Source organism: Enhydra lutris, unplaced genomic scaffold (assembly GCF_002288905.1).
Source record: "Enhydra lutris kenyoni isolate GAN:26980312 unplaced genomic scaffold, ASM228890v2 scaffoldscaffold39, whole genome shotgun sequence".
NCBI classification, from domain to species: domain Eukaryota; kingdom Metazoa; phylum Chordata; class Mammalia; order Carnivora; family Mustelidae; genus Enhydra; species Enhydra lutris.
The window spans coordinates 28953482-28977142 of NW_019154123.1; the positions used below are offsets into that span (position 1 = coordinate 28953482).

At 35.0% G+C, this 23661-nt stretch overlaps 1 protein-coding gene across 6 annotated transcripts in view; it reads right to left on the reverse strand.

Annotated features, from left to right (window-relative positions):
• Positions 1-23661, reverse strand: part of LOC111155042 (discs large MAGUK scaffold protein 1) — a 263035-nt gene that overhangs the window by 41651 nt on the left and 197723 nt on the right. For all 6 annotated transcript variants that reach the window (XM_022515066.1, XM_022515065.1, XM_022515064.1 and 3 more), the window contains 2 exons: positions 18672-18774; positions 3337-3451 (listed from right to left, as the gene is read on the reverse strand). In XM_022515066.1, the coding sequence (XP_022370774.1) occupies positions 3337-3451; positions 18672-18774 (218 nt within the window). The remainder of the gene's footprint in view (positions 1-3336; positions 3452-18671; positions 18775-23661) is intronic.

Genomic DNA, 23661 nt, shown 5'->3' on the forward strand with positions numbered 1-23661 from the left:
GCTTCACTAAATATATATATTTAAAAATTTTATTTACTGATTTGACAGAGAGAGAACACAAGCAGAGGGAGAAGCAGGCTCCCCACTGAGCAAGGGAACCCATCTGGGCTAGGATCACTAAATATTTAAAGATCACCTCAGAGAGGGGTGCTTGGGTGGCTCAGTCCTTAAGCATCTGGCTCAGGTCATGACCCCAGGTCCTGGGACTGGATCCTGGCAGGAATCCTGCTTCCCCCTCTCCCACTCCAGCTGCTTGTGTTCCCTGTCTCTCTCTGTCTCTCTGTCAAATAAATAAATAAAATCTTAAAAAAGATCACCTTTCATATAAAAAATAAGAAAACAAGTAAACTAGAAAAAAGAAATACAGAGAAAGCAGAGAATCTGAGAAGGAGAATATTAGAGAAGCATGGGAAGATATTATGTCTATGAAATAAAAAGAGGATGACAAAATAAGATTGATTAAATAAGAAGGGGCTCTCAGAAAATAAAATAGGATATTATACTCTCCCCTACACCCCAAATTCTCTATGAAGAAGGCAAAATAAAGTCAATTTCAGACATGCTAAGAGTAAAAAGTATCCCCACATACTGTTTCCTTAATATTTATTGAAGAATGTGCTTTGGTAAAATAAAAGTTAAGTTGAGAAAGAAAAGGTGGCATCTCAAAAACCAATGGTGACATAGCAGAGAGCTAAAAGGAATAGGACAGTGGCAAAGCAAGTCCTCTGTCAGACTTACACAGCAAGTCTATAGAGCAACAATCCAGACTGGAGCAGAAAGATGGAAAAAATCGAGGTGCCTAAGTTGCTCAGTTGGTTCAGCATCCCACTTTTGATTTCAGCTCAGGCTGTGATCTCAGGGTCATGAGATCAAGCCCCATGTTGGACTCCACACTGGGTAATAGCCTGCTTAAGATTTTCTCTCTCCCTCTGCCTCCTCCTGCCCCCTTGGCTCACATACGCTTCTATTCTCTCTCTCTCTCACACACACACAAGATGGAAAAAATCTGAAGTGGTAAGATCATATATGCCATCACGTTTCATCATGTGAAAAACTCTAGAGAATTGTAAGATAAAGATATTTAATAATAAATACATGCGCAATTAAGCAAACAAAAATGACACAATTATTATGCCCAGGAGAAATGAAGGTTGAAGAAAGGAAGCATGGTCATAATATACTATTTCAGTAAGTAATGACAGATACTACATAGTCACATGACTCTAAATGCTTTTAATTTTATTAGCAGTGATGGCACTATGTTTGAGTGATAGAGGAAGAGGCAGAATGGTTTGATATGAAAGAGAAAGTTGTTATCTACTATAGCAGGAAGTCCATAATGTCCAAAGTTGGTAAACTGGAAAACAGCAGTATACGCATATTATTTAGAAATACGGAGAGAAAGGCAAGGGAGTTTGTTAAGAAAATGGAGATGAGGGGCGCCTGGGTGGCTCAGTAGGTTAAGCCTCTGCCTTCAGCTCAGGTCATGATCTCAGGGTCCTGGGATCGAGCCCTGCATCAGGCTCTCTGCTCAGCAGGGAGCCTGCTTCCCCTTCTCTCTCTGCCTGCTGCTCTGCCTACTTGTGATCTCTCTCTGTGTCAAATAAATAAATAAAGTCTTTAAAAAAAAAAAAAAGAAAAGAAAATGGAGATGATTATTTCTAGAGAATGAAATTGGAGATTGTCTGGAGGTGACAGTTATTTTTCATTAAGTTTTTTGGTAATATATAACTTGTAAAAATATTTACTTCTTTAAAAAATAAAAAGGGAAGATGATTCATTAAATGTACCTAAAACAATTATAACCTAATGTTTTGATTTTTGTGTCTTTGTAAGTTTTTAACGAATCACTTATTAAATAAGGCAACACGTAATTATACTAAAATTAGAAAAAGAAGAAGAAAATTAAAGAAGATGGGTGCCTGGGTGGCTCAGTCAGTTAAGCAGCTGCCTTTGGCTCAGGTCATGATCCCAAAGGCCCTGGGATAGAGCCCTATATGGGGGTCCCTACCCAGTGGAGATCCTGCTTCTCTCCTCTGCCTCCTGCTCTGTTTACTTGTGCTCTCTGTCAAATAAATAAATATCTTTAAAAAAAAAAATGAAAGAAGGAGAGTATAAACAGAAATGTTATTCCTTTTTCTGTGGATATCAGTACCACATAAAATATTTTAAGGACTCTGGAAAAGAATATATTTTACATATATATATATATGTAATATATATATATATTTAATAAATATAGCAGGAATTGGTGGAGGGAAAGAAAAATCTGATACACTAAAAGGATTCCAGATCATTGGTAAGGCAGAAGGAATGGTAGGGGTAGGAAAAGAACAGTGAAGAAAGTGAGAAAAATTTCCTTTTATTATGTTATCACAGAATAAAATTATTTGAGAGAATAAATAGTATCATATGTAAACAAATACAGAGTACATGTTTGTATAAATGTTTTTATACACATATGTAAACATGTATGGGATACTTGCCTATTTTACAGAACATATATCATCTCTCATCAGAAGAATAAATAAAACATACTAGGAAATGTTCCCCAATAGTATCAGAAGGAATGAAAAAATAATGAAAAATTGTAGAGATCACCTGTAGCCATCTACTACAGTTAAAATAATAGTATAATAAAGTACTGAGTAAAAGCTCTGCTAAAAAAAAAAAGGTGTATACAGAATACAAATAGGTCATCTATCGGTAAGAACAGTTTATATACTAATGGTATCTATTTACTATTATTAGATTTAAGCTATCACATTAATTAGTTATAGAAAAATAAGGTTGACTTCTCCCAAATATTCAAAAAATGTAGAAGTTTCCTGAATCTGTGTCCTTTACTGAGATTATTCACATTTTGAGCTATTATTTCCATATGCTCTCTTTGCTATTATGGAAATTGCTATAGTAATCAATGTTACTCAGAACATTTTATTATGAAGAATATAAGTAAAAGTAAGTGTTGGATGTTATGATATACCAAGCTACAGTATAGTCACTCATTATTATTCAAGGGGTTGTATAACTTTCATTAATACAATTATAATAACAAAAGACACACTCAGGAAATCAATCATAAAATTATGTTTCTTGATATGCAATATATTTTTCTTTCTTTTTAAAAAATTTTATTTTTAAATAATCTCTACACCCAATATGGGGCTCAAACTCACAACTCCGAGATCAAGAGTTGCATGCTCCACCGACTAAGCTGGTCAGGAGCCCCTGCAATGTATTTTTCTATAGTAAAACTAAGTCATAGTAAAAAATGTGAAGGAATCTGCATGCATAAATAAGGATTGCCATAATGAGAAGTAAAAAAAAATTTACCTGACATAGAGGGATCGCTTCTGGCTAGTTCGAAGAGAACCTGATCCTGAACTAATGCTACTATTCATCATCTGCTCCCGTAAGTCATGTATTTTGGCTTCAAAACGACTGTATTCTGATGGGAAAAAAAATAAATTTATACTTTACATTCTAAAAAATAAAGTATTTGAAAATAAAGTGTTAAATATGTTAGTGGTCTTATATTTGATTAAATGTGGTTAGAACCTTAAAAGAGTAACCTGTGTAAGATTTTGGCCAAAATGCAAACTTCAAAAAAAAATTTTTTTCTTCTAAATGTACCATAAGTTAGATTTGGCTGAATGAGAACTTTCTCATATGCTATTTTAAAGTTCATACCACATTTAATCAAGTAAAAGACAACTTTCATGCATCAAAATACCAGTATGAATCTCATTATTACTATCTAATTTAACTGTAAATTTTAAAAATTAAAACTCATAATTTATTCTGATTTTTATACCTAAAAAGAACAAACCTAATATGATTTGTAGTAGATTCTTCGTTTACTGCCTTTTTCCCCTTGAGGAAATCATTACTTTTACGTGATTAAATACAGAACTTGTGTACAGTCAATAAACAGCAAAAATATGCCTTAAAAATTAATAAATCAAATTTACTTTAATACATTTTGTAATTTATAAATTTTTAAAATGCCAAAATAAGACACAAAGCAATTTGGATAAACATTCTAAGATCGTTTTCATATAAAAACAAGTATGATTTTGAAGATGAACTATTTTAGGCTATATCATAAAAACTACCTAATCTATTAAAACCTTAGGCACTTTTTCAAATATATTGCAATTATACACTTACACACTCTTATACCTTCTTCTCTATTTATAATAAATTATTTTATAGAAACTAGATTAGATCTTATCAGATTTTCTTACAAAACTAGTCTTATACCAAGAGCAAATACCGTGCTTGGGAGTTGTATAGTTTAAGACGACAGAGTTAAGAGTAAACATGAATATTGTGGAGGTAGTCTTCCTCCCACGGAACTCATCAAATTTGTTTCACAGGTACTAAGATTAATTGAAGCAACAATTTATCAAAAAACTCAAAAACATTTAAAAGCTCATATTAATATGTAATAAAATGTTATTTTTCTTAAAAAATAGATAATTTTAAATATAAATGTTAGTAGACAGTATAATGTATCCATTACAACTCAACAATTAACAACTCATGGCACACCATATTTGTGTAGACACAGCTGAGATAGAGAAGATTGATGGATGGAGATAGGGATAAAAATACAAAATGAAGTTTGAGTTTATACTGGTTCTTCTTTAAAAGTTTTATTTATTTCAGTAACTTCTACACCCAACATGGGGCTTGAACTAATGACTCCTGGATCAAGAGTGGCATGCTCCTCTGACTGAGCCAGTCAGGCACCCCTATACTGGTTCTTCTAATTAAAAATTAGGACTGTTAGATTTTTAATTAATCTATTCTATCTTATATCTGTATGTGTTTTCTTGTATAAGAGGAATTCTAGTTCTCAAGACATTGGGAATAACAGAGTACTGCATGGTGACTTACATTTTTATCCAGTATTACATTCACAACAGCTTTAAAATAACAACACCAACAACTAAGACCATGGCGTCATTATTGAAAACAGCTAATTACTTTCCCTACTTCTTTTTATCTCACTTAGAGCACGGTCTATAGAGACAGAGAGAGAAAGATACAGTTTTATGGTTGTTTTAAAGTGGCTCTGAATAGTTCCTTCCTAGATGCTAGTGTTGCCAACTGGATATACATTTAGGTCCATTCTTATTTAGTTTCACCTTTAAGTTTTAGGGGTTGCTCTTTAAATTTTTCACTGTTTTTAATAGGTAGGAAAATAATTCCAAGGTTGTATCTGTAAAACAAGGATATTAAAGATAAAGTTTAGCTTCCAGCCCTCTCCTACCCTACTCTCTCCTGGTCACTATATATAAAAACATTTTAAGAAAGGTTTACTCTTCCAGGGGCACCTGGGTGGCTCAGTTGGTTGGGCATCCAACTCGATTTTGGCTTGGGTCATGATCTCAGGGTTGTCAGATGGAGCCCTGTACTGGGCACTATGCTGAGTGAGGAGCCTGCTTAAGATTTTCTCTCTCCCTCTCCCTCTGGCCCTCCACCTGCCAAAAACTCCCTCTTCTTAAAAAAAAAAAAAAAAAAATTAAAAATTGAAATGAAAAAAAGTTTATTCTTCCATTTTTAGTAACAGCAGATACATACATATATGTAAATATATTCACACATACTTATTCTGTTATTTTAATATATGTAATATATAATGTGTGTATATGTAATATATAATGTATATATGTATATATAATATACATATATATTCACACACACACACACACACACACACACACACACACACACCGTATTGCTCCTTTCTTAAACAGTAACCTACACATTTCTTCCAACATGCTTATTTTACTTAACAAGTACAATAACAGTCTTACTAGCAGTAAGAGTAAGGACACTGCAGAGTAGCATATATAGACATCTCTCATTCTTTTAATGACTATATAGTTCTTTTGCATTTAACCTTCATTTCTTTGTTACAAAAAGATACTGTAAAGAGATTCTGCTTTATCAGCAAATCTGAAAATTGTTTTCTTTGAACATTTAAGGTAACTTTTGATATAACTGAAGTTGTTTGATCTCAGTTCTATTCATACTATTTTATGATTTATATATCCGCAAACCTGCTATATGAGTAGTTGTGTCAGAGTGTATTTTCCCAAGATACGTGCTTGTATCCCACATGTTCTTGTATTACGTTACCTTGATGTTCTTCCATCAAGAGGGTGGAGTCTAATCACCCTCTCCTTGAATTTTTGGCTGGCCTTATGACTCCCATGCAAATGAACATGGTAGAAATGATTATATGCAACTTTCAAAGTTAGATTAGAAAATGCCTATTTCTTTAGGGATGCTTGTTCTGAGGGGGAAGTCAGATACCATATAAGCAGTCTGGTAACCCTCAAAGCATCATGCTGCAGAGGTTCCATGACGGTGTTCTGAGCCCAAACTTTCAGCCAGTATCACCAAGGCACAGGACAAGGGGAGTAAAGCCATTTTGGACCCTCACTCACCAGCTGAATCCCATTAAGTGACCTCAGTGTATGACACTATTTGACTATCCAGACAAAATCGTGACTGAATTCTTAATTTACAGAATCCATAACATGGTTATTATTTTAATCCTAAGCTCTGGAGTAGCTATGAAACAAAAGTAACTAGAACACACTCTTGCTGTGCAGTCTCTTTTGTTTAGACACACACAAACATAAAAGGACAAGCCTTAAAATTAAAAATACATATTAAATTCCTAAACAAGGAGTTACATATAAATTAAATTTATATTTATGTATTTATAAAGATACTAAATTATCTCAAACATTAATATTTAATATTTCATAAAATATTCACAAATACTTAATAAAACATATTCAAATAAAGATAAATATATAAATATACAATTAGGAAGGTTTATTCTTCTGTTCTAACGGTAATCTTTTGTTTGGTTTTTGCCACCTTCACCATGAGCAATCTCCACAGAGCCAAACTGAAATATCCTTTTATATCCAGTTAAAAACTTTAAAGCAATTAGAAAACTTATGCTATTTTATAGGATCTTCAAATTTTCCCCATTTTCTGATAATTGTACTTTATCCAAATTGTCAGAGCATATAGTCTTTTCCAATTATATACTCTCCTCCTTACAACTAAATTAATTGCTAGGACCAGTCCTTAGGGCAACACCCCTCCCACCATTTTGGGTGTCTGAAGTTTGTTCTTTCCACTCAGAGTGACCTGAATATCAGTCTGTTGTTTATACATTTGACTGCAGCCTTTATACGTGAAAGTCTATTTGATTCAGTTTCTTTCTTTGATTCTTTGAGTATGTTGACTCTACTGTTTCCTATGAGCCACTGCTGAATGAAGTTCTAATGACTACCTCATTTTCTTTCCTCTAAATGGCATTTTTTTTGGGGGGGGGGAGGCTGGAATTCCACTGGACTTTTTACTTTTTTGAGATTTTTGTTATCATTTATTTGTGAAGTTAAAAATGAGTGGTAGAAAGTAAAAACTGCCATACAACTTTTGGTTTGTTCTCAATTTGTTTTTAGTTTCAATGTCATCCTGAACAGATGGAACAGGATGGACTGGTCCTGGGAGGGGATCGATCCCAGGGGAATGGAGCTGGGAGGAGAAGGAAAAGCAGAGAGGCTAAGGGGCTTCTGGGGGGTTGGAGGGTAGGGTATGTGTATGTATTTTTTCTTTTAATCCCACTAATTTCATGAGAATATTTCCCAGTGCTGGTTATCACCTTAGGTAAACAGAATGTTTTGATATGTAGTTTTTCTTTTTTTCAATTTTAGGAGAGTTTTCTTCTTTATACATTCTATATGCATTGTTTTGTTTTGTTTTGTTTTTCCTATGAAACTCCCACATGTATGTTGAATATTCTTTGCCTACTCTGTCATTCTCAAATCTATTTTTACTGTTTTTTATTAATATATTTTCTAAAGACTGAAGTAATCAGACAGTGTTTTTCCTGAGCCATTTAAGAATAACTTGCTACCCTGACGTCTCTTTGCCCTTGAACAGTATATATTTCCTATAAATAACAATATTTTCTTATATAACAACAAAGCCATGAAAATAAAAAAGTAACATTAATACATTACTACTATGCAATGCTCACACCTCTCTGAAGTTTCCCCAATAATGCCCAGTATAGAGAAGGATCTAGTTTAAAATCATGAGTTGTCATATCTGAGCATATATGCATTTAGTTGTCAGATCTTTTTAGTTTTCTTCAGTCATAACAGTTCCTCAGTCTTACTCTGACTTTGTAAGCTTGATACTGTTGAAGATAACAGGTCATTTATTTTGTAGACTGTCACTCACTTTAGGTTTGTCTGAAGTTTCCAGATGATTAGATTCTGGTTATGCAAATTTGGCAGGAATATCAAGGAAGAGATACGATGTTCTCTCCATCCCACCCTGGCAGGTAGTTTTACAATTCTGATTTCTCATTACTAATGTTATTAACGTGTACACACTGCTATTGGGCCCAGGCTCGCTTAGTGGACAGAGCTAGAGAATTATGTGCATGCATGCACACATATACAGACACACACACACATATTATATATGTTAAATAGACACATTTTTATATTTGTTTATATAAATTGAAAACCTTATGTTTATACCAATTTTTCTAATTCTAATCTTACAGGTTTTTATTTTAGATTTTTCTCTTTCCATATTTACCCCTTCTCTAAAAATGAAAATTATAGGTAATATTACTTTTAGCATATACGTATTCATTGGATCAGTCTCTCTGTAGGTAGTCTTCTGTCTCCACTACCATCCACTTCCTTGACTGAACTCTAACCAGTCGCATGTGTTACCTCCTCCCTCTGCTCTTTGTTAAACTTAATTTTTTAAAATACATTTTTTCTTTACATGTAATAATTTTATACATTTTACCAACTCACTTAAGTTGTTCTTTCATATACTCCATAATTATTTTTTGTTTTGAAATATTAAGGTTATACTTTTCATTTATTTCATGGACATGTTTTTCTGGTATACTTTCATTGTGGAGATGTTATTCTGATCCTTATTTTCATTTTTTCAAACAGTTTTCCATTGGATTCAATACTGATCCTTTTCTGTTATTCATTTTTTAAAAAGATTTTATTTATTTATTTGACAGACAGAGATCACAAGTAGGCAGAGAAGCAGGCAGAGAGAGAGGGAAGCGGGTTCCCTGCTGAGCAGAGAGCCTGATGTGGGGCTCAATCCCAGGACCCTGGGATCACGACCTGAGCAGAAGGCAGAGGCTTTAACTCACTGAGCCACCCAGGTGCCCCTCTGTTATTCATTTTTATATCGAATTAGTTTTCCTGAACTTTTATTTTTATTTTTAAAGACTCTATTTGAGAAAGAGAGAGCAAGTAAGCCAGCACATCCACAAATGGAAGGGTGGGGGAGAGGGAAAGCAGACTCCCCGCTGAGCAGGGAGCCCAATATGGGGCTTGATCCCAAGACCCTGAGATCATGACCTGAGCTGAAGGCATATGCTTAACTGACTGAGCCACCCAGGCTTCCCAGTTTTCCTGAACTTTTAGGTAAGACTATTTGGGTTAGGCTAGCTTTTCTATCTTCACAGCTCTGGAGCTCCTTCTTTTGTTGTTTCTGACAAATGTTCAAAAATATGATATCTCATACAATGCAAGGCTTCCTGGTGCTGTACTTTACCCTTACTTGTCCATACCTTCTATTTCCTTTGGCCCTACTATCCCTATCTTGCTCAATTTGGATTTTATTCTCAGTTTTCTCTTGGTGTGGGGCTTCAAACTGAAAACGGAGCTATCACTGTTTAAATGTGTCAGAGGGCGCATCTCCCTTATACCTTACTGTAGATCCCCTACACTTAAAATGTAGATTGTGCAAAAACCCTTACAGTTGTAGGTGCTGTTCTTAAATTGGGCACTGCATTTTCTAGTGAGTACTGATTGGCTTTTGGGCTTCTTATGCTGCTTTTCCTTGTACAGATGCTGGTATTATAGGGTCTCATAGCTGTTGATAACTTGTTTATACTTGCTTGTATTTTGGGATTCATGGGATATCTTTTCGTCTAGTTTTGTTAAAGATCTTTTAAATAAATCTTGGTTTTGCTATCCAGCTTTTTTTCCCTAATAATGGGGAGAGGGTACTTCTGGGCGATTAACTTTAAGTCTACTATCTTATTTTTAATTTTCCATGTGTCTTACTGCTCTATCAATCCATTATTTTAGTGGTTGTACCAGAAAATTATTAGGAAGTGATGAGTTTTCAATATTTACTGCTTTTGTTTTTAATATTTTAATCTTTTAAATATCGATTTGTACATTTACTTATTCATTCATTCATTCATTCATTTATTTTAAAGATTTTTTTAAGTAATTGCTGTACCCAATGTGGGACTTGAACTTATAACCCCAAGATCAAGTCATGGGCTCTCCTGACTGAGCCTGCCAGATGCCCCACAATTTTTTTTTTTTTAAGATTTTATTTATTTATTAGAGAGAGAGAGAGGGAGAGTGAGCACAGGCAGACAGAGTGGCAGGCAGAGGCAGAGGGCGAAGCAGGCTCCCTGCTGAGCAAGGAGCCTGATGCGGGACTCGATCCCAGGACTCTGGGATCATGACCTGAGCTGAAGGCAGCCGCTTAACCAACTGAGCCACCCAGGCATCCCCACAACTTTTTTTTTTTAAGATTTTATTTATTTATTCGACAGGGAGAGAGAGAGATCACAAATAGGCACAGAGACAGGCAGAGAGAGAGAAGGAAGCAGGCTCTCTGTTGAGCAGAGAGCCCAATGTGAGGCTCGATCCCAGGACCCTGAGATCATGACCTGAGCTGAAGGCAGAGGCTTAACCCATTGAGCTACCCAGGCGCCCCCACAATTTTATTTTTAATAATGACTATTTAACAACTACTTCACAAAATTCCAGAAAATTCAACAATTTGGCTCTTATATGCCATTGTATCACAGCTGTGATACAAAAGTGATATCTGTGCTTCCTTACTGCCTTAACAGCTCTGTGATGCCCTTAATAAAATGTTCATTATATTTCATGTAGCATTATTAGTGGTTTGCAGTGAATTTGCCAGTTGAATTAAGGAAAGCCTTAGTGACTTAAAAATTCTACATTTCAGAAATTTAAAATCCTTCTGTAAAAAGAACATATATTTTTATCACATTACTTTTTTTTTTTTTAAAAGATTTTATTTGCCAAAAGAGAGAGTATACACAAGCAGGCAGAGAGGCAGGCAGAGGCAGTGAGAGAAGCAGGCTCCCTGCCGAGCAAGGAGCCTGATGCGGAACTCGATCCCAGGACCCTGGGATCATGATCTGAGCCGAAGGCAGCGGCTTAACCAACTGAGCCACCCAGGCGTCCCTATCACATTACTTTTTTATAGTAAAGAAGAATACTCTTTCCTAAGTTACTACAAGTAGCAATTAAAGTCTCTTCAACCTTAAAGATACTAGAGAGCTAAGTCAATTCCTACTAATTTTTTAAATTTGTGCCTCACTGTGTTTATTCAGATTTTCATATTTATAGTCTTTACTTAATATTTACAATTCCTCCTAACCATCTGTCTGTTCAGAACATACTTCAACACTTTCCTCAAATTTACTTTTCCTTTAAACCTTCCATTTCATTTATGCAGCTAAGATTCCTCACTTTCCTGTCCAATCAATTCATACTTTTAGCTCTATCAATTTCCACTGTATACCCATCCTGTATACCATTTTCTTAGATTTTATTTTGGGGGGAGAGTTTAATTTCTTTTTCACTAAAGTTATTTATATTCCTCTCCTAGAAATCGTATCACAACTCATTCCAGGAAAGCTACACTGGGAGAAAACAGAAATGTTATACAGAAAGTTTTCTCCATTGAGTACTTCAGAAAGTTTCAAACTTGTCATGAAATACATTCAGGGAGTCTCTGAACTTCTGGCCATAAGTTAAATAATATGTGTATGCTTCTAAGAGGAGAGAAAATGTTTAACGGCTTATTTTCTGCATTTTATTCCCCTTTTCAACTTCTAATCTTTGTTTTGAATCTGCTAGAAGTGAAAAGACGAAGAAATTAGGGGAAGAGAGTGAGGATAAATTGTATCTCCCTCATTCTCTTTAAATTTGCAATCCCAACTGTGAAGAAAAAAACTTATTTATACTCTGTAATGAAATACATTAATTAAATGCTGAACTTAACATCTGAGAGCAAGAGCTCTCAGAGAATAGATACAACTGGTTTAAAGGAGAAAACGAAGGCAGGCTGGTTAGGTAGTAGCTAAGGGTAGAAAGACACAGAAAGGAAAGTAAGAGACTAAAACAAAATTTAATTAGGAACCAGCCAGAGAAAATTAGTATAAGAGATGACAAAAGCTTGCTTACAAAGAAGTGCCACCGGTCCAATACAACCCCTCCATTTAGTCTGTACTTCTCCTCTCTTTGGTTGTCACCAGGAAGAAATAATGCAAGTAAAATGAGGAGATGGGGGTTAAAACTCTACCTCTGCAGGTGAGATTTAAATTAAAGCTTTGGAATTCAGACAAATTAAGTTGCTCTGATCAAACTCTCACTTTTCTCGATTCTAGTTTAGTCACTTAAAAATTAGGAATAATATCAACTTCAAGGAATTTTTTTTCTCCTGGAAAAAAACAGTTCAAAATTTAAGACAACCAATGGGAAAGAGAATGTAAGTTTCACGTTAATTCTTTTTCTTTTATCTCTTTTTCCTTTATAATATCACTGCAATATAATCAATATTTTTTGAACCAAAAATTTAGATTTAAGGTCTGAAAGCTGACATAGTGTACCTGAGGAACAAGGAGATAACTATCTGAGGTTAGGGCTTTTCAGGGTGTGGGGACCCACTTGGACCCCAGAGTTGTCATAAAGATTATTTTAAACTGAAGACGCTGGAGATTGAACAAAGGCAGAAAAAAAAGCCTTTGCAGAGCTTCCCTTATCTGACCAAAATAAATATGGCTATCATAAATCCCCTCTCCTGGGGGGATTTGAGAAGGAAAGACTACTCTTATTTATATAGACACATTATTAGAAACTTTCTCCTAAAAACCCATGTTCTTCCTAAAGAAATGTATTTGTTTTTCCCACAGGTTTTTCTCTCAATTCTTTTTTCCATACTAAGTTAGGTATATAAGCAATTAATAAGCCCTACTTCTTTTGCTGGCTCCTCACAGGCATATAAAATAAACGCTTCCCTCATGTGAATTGGTCTTTTGTCCGTTTCAGTTGCAAGCCCTAGCAACTGAAACTAAAAGGTTAGAAAGTTTTTCCTCCTCTACAAAGAGGCTAGAAGAAATCTTAACCACTTAATTAGCTGTGTAACTGGCAAATTACTTAAAAAGGCACACTTTTTGTGCCTTTGTTTACTCGCCTGTAATGTAAACTGGAGATAATAGTGCCTACCTTACAGGTTTTATGAGAATTAAAAGAGTTAATAAATGTAACATGGTTAGTACCATATCTGGCACACAATTTTTCTATTATATTCTATTATCTAATCCACAGGAAGATCTTGAACTACATAGATCAGGAACTATTTGTCAAAACTTCGTAACTTCTGAATATTGAGTCAAAGACTAGCACAGTAATTCAAGTGCCCATGTTTGATTAGTGCTATAGATCCTGAAAGACAAAAACTTACTCCTATCAAAAGCTTACCTCTTTGCTCTTTGTCTGTTTGTGTGAACACATATATGTCAGATTATCAATGAAGCAGAGAATCCCAAGGGATTCATCATTAGTAAAGTGAAGATACTAACTGCAGAGAGATGACTGATTAGCAGAGTGTCAGGTGACTCCTTTTATACTTCTTATAGTATAAAAGTATATTCCTTCTCTGAGAAAGAAAATCAGCCTTCAACTTATATCCTTGGCCCTCACAGGAGTTATACACTAATGATGTAGAATATACATTAAAAAAAATGCTATACAACAAAAATACATTTGTTAAAAATATATTATTTATATTAAAATGAAACATAAAGCTATAGCATCACTGCCTTATAAATAAACAACGTAAGCAATACAGCAAGGAGGACAGGTGTTTTCAAAGTACCCAAAACATGCTTTTAAATTTTAACTCTTCTATTTTTGGCCTTTTTTTCTTTCTTTTTTTAACCTATGATGTCATTTCTTCTCTCTGCCCATCTGAATCCTATCCATTCTTTAGGTTGCCAATTAAGCCTCAATCCTACTCTATGGTATCTTTTCTCATGCCAGGCAACATGAGGTACTTTCTTTGAATTCCTCAGGTAAAGGCTGTCTTCTGTGCTCTATTGGTACTTACCATGTTTTTATTAGGCTACAGTACCATAGCTATGGTAAAAGAATACAGTAAACATCAACACTGCCAGACTAAGCACTCATTAAAATACTCCCAGTGAAAAGTATCTAGATTTTGAAGGTAACAGATTAGGGACTGAAGCCTAGCTATTATTAGCTTTATTATCTGAGTTTATCTCATCATCTATATGTTTTTTTTTTTTTTAAGAATTTATTTATTTATTTGAGAGAGAATGAGTGAGAGAGAGCATGAGAGAGGAGAAGGTCAGAGGGAGAAGCAGACTCCCCAAGGAGCTGGGAGCCCGATGCGGGACTCGATCCCGTAAGTCCGGGATCATGACCTGTGCCGAAGGCAACTGCTCAACCAACTGAGCTACCCAGGCGCCCCCCATCTGTATGTTTTCATAAGGCTCTACCGCAAGGTTTAAATAAATAATAAACAAGCATGCACCTAAATAAACATCTAATTATAAACTGTGTTAAATGTTATAAAGAAAAAATATCACAGTGCTATCAGAAATGGAATCATGAGAAAGAGCCAGCAATATAAAGAAGAGGGAAAAAGAACACTCTAAGAAAGTACAGAATGATCAGAGAATGAGGATAGTATATGATGCAATAAAAAGGTCTGAAAGAAGACCTGTACAGAGCTTAAGGAGCAAAGGACAAGATAGGATAGGAGGGAGACAAACCGTAAGAGACTCTTAATCTCCCGAAACAAACTGAGGGGTGCTTGGGGTGTGGGGTAGGGATAGGGTGGCGGGGTTACGGACATTGGGGAGGGTATGTGCTATGCTGAGTGCTGTGAAAGGTGTAAGCCGATGATTCACAGACCCGTAACCCGCTGGGGCAAATAATACATTATATGTTAATTAGAAAAAAAAAGGAGCAAAGGAAAGGAGAAGGAGGGCATGCAGTGATCATGTGTATTGTGCTGTGCTCAATCACACAAGGCCTTTCTTCCAGGTCCTATTAAAGGGTTTAGATTTTATTCACAGGTTAATGAAAAATGTTTTAAATGAGAAATAACACAATGCAATCTTTGTATTTAAAAAGATCATTTTGATGAACAGAGAATGAATTGGAGAAAATCAAGAACAAAATAAGACTCATTAGAGGTTATTAGAATAGGTAAGAGATGATGGCAGTTTTGGTTAGGGAAGTATCTGGTGACAAAGAGACTGAGAAAGGGGCTCTGCGGCTTCTGGCTTAAGAATCAATGGAGATACCATGTACTGAAATGGTAAAATAACTGTTTCAGGAATGCACAACTGCAAACACTATGGGGAAATACAGTTGGCGACATCAAATAAGATACATAATAAGTCTGGTGCTCACGAGATGTTTAGAAAAAAATATATCTGTAAGAGTAATCTATCTACATAAGGGTCTAACCTGGAAACAGAAACTATTAAACAGTAGCTACCTGAATAATCGAAGTAGAACGCAAATTCTCCTTGATAAAAAAAAATGGCTCCCTCAAGAGAACAGTTTAAATTTTGAATACAACTAAAGAAAAAGTATCAATCAGAAAGGTTCTTATGAAGTGCAGAAATCTCAAAAAAGAACAAAAGAAAATAAAAACAGTACAGGCACAGAAAGAGACAATCTGAAAGGAAGATTCTTGGGCCCATTCAGTAACTATTGTAGGAAAACAGTAGCCTACCCTTTCCAACCATCAGTGGCAAGTATATCTAATGCTTATAGATGTAAATGAGGCTTAGCTAAAAGCTGCTAAATATAAAAAATGGTAAAGTTAACTATCCCTGTTCTGGTCTATGCTTACCAAGCATTAGAGTAGTTCTTCTTCCTATCACCAATTTTTAACTCCTTATTAAATATAACCAGTATTTTTACCTGGGTTTCAGAAGATTCTTTCTGGGCAAACATTAACTAGGGTATGTCTGAATTTTGATGATTCTGAGTCAATTTCCTATCATGTGCTGTCTTTTCAAGAGAAAGATTCACTTCTTTTTAATTCAGTAAAGTCTGCTTCAATGCATAATAAATGCATTTATTCTTAAAAAATTTTTTTAGAAAGTCTAATTGTATATATTGCATATACATACTTGCCTGTCCTTCATTGCTAATATTTTCTGTTTTAAAATTCTCATTTGTTTCATTTTATGTTTCCTCTTCTATCCTCTATGTCCTCTTTGATTTTTCTGCAGTATCTCTTTTGTCTTTGTGTTCAATTTAAGAAATTGCTTTTTCTTTCCTGGGTTCTGCTGTCTCAAAATCAATCTCCTGGTTGTGAAGCCATTTTTTTCTGTACAGTTCTTACACTTCTATTTAGTGATCTTCTTTCAAAGAATTGAGTGTATTAGTTGCCAAAAATATGAAGATCAAATTTTCATCTCATCTATGCCAATGTTTGTGTGTGTGTGTGGGTATGTGACTAACTTTTATCTGTTGCTAAGCTTTGTTGTTTCCACTTCTTCTTCTTATCTTTGTATGAATGCCAGAACAGTTACTTTTTAACTACTTATTACCAAATGAGTTGGATTTTGCTGGACAAGCTATTTGACTGAATCAGAAAGTTAAGGGGTGCAAGAGGGATGGAAGCATACTATCTTCATGGCCTTTGAAACCAAAGGACTGTCACAGTATGTGATGCTATCAAGACAGATTCCTTCACCCAAATACAACCACTCTACTTCTTTAAACCAAACCACATCAAGGAGGGCTTCTGTTTTAGCATGTTCACTCCAATTCCTGTTTTTATACCTCAAAAAAGCTCCTCACCTTTAGAAAGAGTTATTTTCTGTCATATTCTAAGTTCTGCCACCACTGAGAATTCTCAACATTCCATGTTTTTAACTCTTCCCTCTCTCTGTGTGGCCTCTACCAGACCTCAAAGCTGCATAAGTAAGCCTTTGCCTGTGTTTTGTTGTCCAGGTCTTCAATCTGTCATCTTAGTTTTGCTTAATGTGAGGTGGAGTTCTGTTGGTAGAAGTGCATGTATGTTTTATTTTCCTTGTTGCTTTTGTGTGTTTTCTGCGAGAGGTCAGATGCCGACTTACCTTTAATCATACCTAAATAGTCTATATTCCTTACCATGTATATAAATGAGAACCCTTCTATAATACTAAGAAGCCAGTATCTCAGTAAATATTGATAACTTGGCTTCCATATAGCATACCTATGGGGCGAGAACGTGTTGGCTAGAAGATAATAGTATGTGTGCCCCACTGGAGGTTTTGTTTCTCACTGAATTAACAAATTGGCATTCAATTTCATATATTAGTCTCTATTTGTTTGGTTAATGTAAATTTATCCATTACATAAGCAGATTTACCTCTGTTCAGTTAATGGACCTAAAGTGCTGAGGTTTACAACTGTTCATATTATTGGGGGACACCTGGGTGGCTCAGTTGGTTAAGCAACTGCCTTCGGCTCAAGTCATGATCCTAGAGTCCCAAGATCGAGTCCCACATGAGGCTCCCTGCTCGGCAGGGAGTCTGCTTCTCCCTATGACCTTCTCCCCTCTCATGCTCTCTTTCTCAAATAAATAAATAAAGTCTTAAAAAAAAAACCAAAACCTAACTGTATATATTATGAAATAGCAAGGAAAGCCCTACATGCTACTTTGATTAGCTAAAAAAACTTATTAGGTTTTGTTGTAAAAATAACTTTGAATCTAAGAAAAAAATAATAAATTTAACAGTTACTAAATTAGAAATTGTTTCACTGACTCATTTAGCACATCATTCTTTACCTTTTCACCTTGTTGTTTATGAACACTAGCCAGTATGTTATGTATTCTTCTGGGTGTTTAAGCTTTTTAAATTCCACTGAGGTTTTATTGGAGAAGTGGTTATGTTGATGTACACCACTAGAGTTTTACATATGCTTAAATATGGCATGACCTTAAATTTTCCATTACCACCTTCTTCCCCTAGGAACTCAGTCAGGTCGTGTCCATGATACTTCACTATTTAGAAACACATTACATACCAACCTTGTTATTTTTTTCTCTTTATTTTAAACAGCAATAAAGACTATTATAAATATATCTTAAATCTTGATATTAACATACAATCTAATTCAAAAGTTAGAAAAAAAATTGGGATAACCTACCTTTCTTTGGCAATGCTACTATCATTGTATATGGTTTTTATACAATCCTTTGGGATCACTAACCAAACACAATGTATGTGTTTGGTTAGAGGATAGATTTTAAAAAATAAACACTTAAAAATTAATCCAAGTAACAGTGATATACTCAAACAAATTCCTACATCCTACTGAACACATTTTGACCTGGATTGTGAAGTAGGTTCAGACTAAACAAATACTAGATTAATAAAAGAGATCAAAACAAAAACATTAAGCTTGGAAAGTTAAACATTACTAAGAGGAAGAATTCTAAAAACTGAAATAAACAATAAACACAGACAGCAAGAAATTTATTACCTTCAGGCCGATATTGTGCAACAATCGTGACAGCCTGGCCAGCATTTTTCAAAGCAGCTGCTGCTTGCTCATGGCTGGCAGTTCTGAGGTCAACACTGTTTACCTGTAAATCAAATTGAATCTTAAATTTGAAAGAAATTATTCACACTGATTAGAAGCCATAATAGCCTTTTTGAGGAGGCACAGAAAAAAAATTACATGCAATAATTTTATCACTAAAACATCTTCTTGTTCCAATTTACTAAAGTATATCATGCAGTAAAATATTACTTTTATTTACTTTTCATTACTATTAATGAAAGCAATTTTATTCACTAAGAATATTTTGCTTAATATCAAGTGAGCAAAACCAAAACATTTTCTTCCAAGTTTTCCAGGAGGTTGCCTACCAATCTCTTGGGAAACATATCTTAATTTGGTAACTTGAAATATCAACAAATATCATTTTGTACAGCTTATATTACTAGCAACTCAAGCAATGGGAGGGACGTTAATTTTGTATGTAGCATCCTTTCAACTTCTGCCACACTTTCACTACTATTACTCGTTTTAGTTCCAATTCTTTTCCCCAAACTAAGCTTCCATTTTTTTTTATTAACATATAATGTATTATTTGCCCCAGGGGTACAGGTCTGTGAATCATCAGGCTTACACATTTCACAGCACTCACCATAGCACATACCCTCCCCAATGTCCATAACTCAGCCACCCTATCCCATCCACACCCACCCCCAGCAACCCTCAGTTTGTTTTGGAAGATTAAGAGTCTCTTATGGTTTGTCTCCCTCCCGATCCCATCTTGTTTCATTTTTTCCCTCCCTACCCTCCACGTCCCCTGTCCTGCCTCTCAAATTCCTCATATCAGAGAGATCATATGATAATTGTCTTTCTCTAACTGACTTATTTTGACTAAGCTTTCATTCTTTTGGAGTAATAGGAAGGCAAGTATTTAAAAGTACTAAAATAGCTCAGATTTCAAAGACTGACATTTAGACAGAGTAAATGTTATCAAATGAACAAGAGGTGTTTTGAAAACAGGGCCCTTCCTTGGGTGAAATAACTACTGATGTGATCAATTCCACTTGATCTTTATTTATTTATTTATTTATTTATTTTTTACAGATTTTATTTATTTACTTGACAGAGATCACAATTAGGCAGAGAGATGGCAGAGAGAGAGGAAGGGAAGCAGGCTCCCCACTGAGCAGACAGCCCAATGTGGGGCTCCATCCCAAGACCCTGGTATCATGACCTGAGCCGAAGGCAGAGGCTTTAACCCACTGAGCCACCCAGGTGCCCCAATTCTTATTTCTTAAAGGCTGCCAGTACCTAGTATATACTGCAAACACATTATCTTAAGACACTGTACCTTTTCCACTATTAGCAAAACTTAAATGGACATTCATGGGAGCATTATATTTGAATGGTAATAGCTTTAAATACTTAAGTTGTTTTCGCCCCCTAAAAATCAGCAGTGAATAGACTACAGTAATGCTTGAAACCTTGAACAAATATTTTTGGAAAGAACAACTGTCAAGCAATTTTTATATGAAAGTGTGTTTTGTCTCAAGTCTGTGAAAGATCATATACCAATTTTGGAAAAAATGACTATGAGCCTAGAAATTCTTGGGATTTTAAAATTTATATAAAAGAACACTTTAGCCATGTAAAGACCTGATACTTGATATTATTTATAAAGGATGTCATTATGCAGCTAAGTTACAACAAACACACTTTAAAAGCCAAGATGCCCTTCAACAGACGAATGGATAAAGAAGATATGGTCCATATATACAATGAAGTATTATGCCTCCATCAGAAAGGATGAAAACCCAACTTTTGTTTCAACGTGGACGGGACTGGAGGAGACTATGCTGAGTGAAATAAGTCAAGCAGAGAGAGTCAATTAGCATATGGTTTCACTTACTTGTGGAGCATAAGGAATAACACAGAGGACATTAGGGGAAGGAAAGCAAAAGTGAATTGGGGTAAATTGGAGGGGGAGATGAACCATGAGAGACTGTGGACTTTGAGAAACAAACTGAGGTTTTGGAGAGGAGGGGAGAGGAGGGTTAGGTGAGCCTGGTGGTAGGTATTAAGAAGGGCATGTATTGCATGGAGCACTGGATGTGGTGCATAAACAATGAATCTTGGAACACCGAAAAAAGAAAAAGATTAAAATCGGTGCAGTGCATCTAACTAATGTACAGAATTTACTCAATTTCACCAATTGCTCCATTGATGTCATCTATAACAATTAAGCAGTGTAAAAAAAAAAACCCAAAACAAAACAAAACAAAAAAAGTTTTTATTTATATTCCTGTTAGTTAACATACAGTGTAATGTTAGTTTCAGGTGTACAATTTAACGGTTCAATACTTCTATACAGTACCCAGTACTCATCACAAGTGCCCTACTTAATCCTCATCACCTATTTAACCCATCCCCCACCCACCTCCCTCTGGTAACCATCAGTTTGTTCTCAATAGTTAAGAGTGTTTTATGGTTTGCCTCTCTCTTTTTCCCTCTGATCATGTTTTGTTTCTTAAATTCCACATATTAGTGAATTCATATGGTATTTGTTTTTCTCTGACTTACTATGCTTAGCATAATACTCTCTAGCTCTATGTTGTTGAAATGGCAAGAGTTCATTCTTTTTTATGGCTGAGTAATATTCCATTTGTGTGTGTGTAAATACACACACGCACACACACACACAATACACCACATCTTTATCCATTCATCAATCAATGGGCATTTAGGTTGTTTCCATATCTGGCTACTGTAGACAATGCTGTTGTAAATATTGGGGTATATGTATCCCTTTGAATTAGTATTTTTGTATTCTTTTGGTAAATACCTAGTAGTTCTTGAATGAAAAATCAAGATTAAAAAAAACTTTAAAGAAATGTAACACAACGTAATGTGCTTTTATTGGAGATTATTTCTAGCTGAAGGCTATAAAAAAACTCAACACAACGTATAAATAGTTCTAGTTTGAACATAAAGTAAAACTAATTTCTAATTCTCTGAAAAACAAATCAGGAAAGAAATTCTTAATTTCACTTTCAGGTAGTTCAGGGCTGCTATACATAAATACAGCTATTTCTTGTACAGTGATTTTCTGTCCTGCAAAGTCGCTGAACTTGTTTATTAACTGAATAGCTTTTTTGTTGTTGTTGCTGGATTTTCTAAGATTGTCTGTAAGAGATCATGAATCTGCAAATAGAGTTTTCCTTCATTGTTTTAAATCTGGAAGCCTTTTATTTCTTTTTCTTGCTTAACTGCCCTGTTTAGAAACTCCAGTACGATGAGGAATACAAGTGACAAGAGTAGACACCCTTGTCTTGTTTATGATCTTAGAGGGAAAGATGTAATGGTGCTGGTTTCGAGAAGTGCTTTTTCTGTGTCTATTGAGATGACCGTGTCATTTATGTCTATACTCTATTATAAATATAGTGCTTACTTTGATTAGTTTTCTAATGCTGAACCAACCATTCATTTCTTGGATAAAGTCCACTTGGTTACGGTGTATATGTTTATGCCGGTATATAATGTTTTTTTATCCTTCTGTCTCCAGTTTGCAATTTTTGGGTTTTTTTTTTTTTATATCTATAAGGATGTAAGAAACATTGGTTTGTTGTTTTCTCCTTCTATTATGTCTTTCTCTGGTTTGATAAAAACAGTATTGTCCTCCTAGAATGAATTGGGAAGTGCTCTTTATGCCTTTTTCTTTTCTGGGAAGTTTGTGAATGACTGGTGTCAATTCTTTAAATGTTTCGTAGACTGTACCAGTGAAACCATCTGGTCCTGGGCTCTTGCCTTTGTGAAATGTTTTATCAATTCAGTCTTCTTAATTGTTATAGGCCTATACAGATTTTCATTTTCTTTTTTTTTTTTTAGATTTTATTTATTGATTGACAGACAGAGATCACAAGTAGGCAGAGAGGCAGGCAGAGAGAGGGGAGGGGAAGCAGGCTCCCTGCTGAGCAGACAGCCCGATGTGGGGCTCGATCCCAGGATGGTGGCATCATGACCTGAGCTGAAGGCAGAAACTTTAACCCACTGAGCCACCCAGGTGCCCTTCAATTTCTTTTTGAGTCAGTTTCAACAGTTTGTCTTTCTAGAAATTCGTCAACAATGATATAATATATACAATATATACTATATCATATGTAATCTATAGGACATATACATTATAAAATGTACTTTGTCTTTAGTAACAATTTTTATCTTAGTTTTCTTTGTATGTTTAGTTTTTATCTTTGTTTTCTTTGTAGTCACTCCAGGTGTTTCCTGATTACTGCCTGCATAGTATATCTTTTCTAACCTTTTAATCTTTGTTGAAAAGTAAACTACTGTCTTTAAATCTAAAATGTGTCTGTCATACAGAGCATATAGTTGGATCCTGGTTTTTATTAAAGATTTGACAGTGAGGGAGAGCACATGCATGCACATGCAGCAGGGTAGAGGCAGAGGAAGAGAATCTCAAGCAGACTCCTCAATAAGTGCAGAGCCTGACACAGGGTTAGATCTCATGACCCTTAGATTGTAACCTGAGCCAAAACCAAGAGTCAGACACTCAACTGACTGAGCCACCCAGGTGCCTCCCCACCCACCATCCTGTTTTTTTAAATCTACCCTGTCAATATCCATCTTTTAATTGGAACGTTTAATTCATTTACATTTAAAGTAGTTATTAAAAATGTAAGATTTGTGTCATCTATTTTGCTATTTGTTTTCTTCATGTCTGATATCTTTTCTGTTCCTTCATTACTACACTTCTACCTTCTTTTGTTAAACAGATAATTTCTACTGCACCATTTTAACACCCTTGTTTATTATCTATATTTTCAGTTTTACTATACTTCTACCTTCTTTTGTTAAACAGATAATTTCTACTGCACCATTTTAACACCCTTGTTTATTATCTATATTTTCAGTTTTACTATACTTCTACCTTCTTTTGTTAAACAGATAATTTCTACTG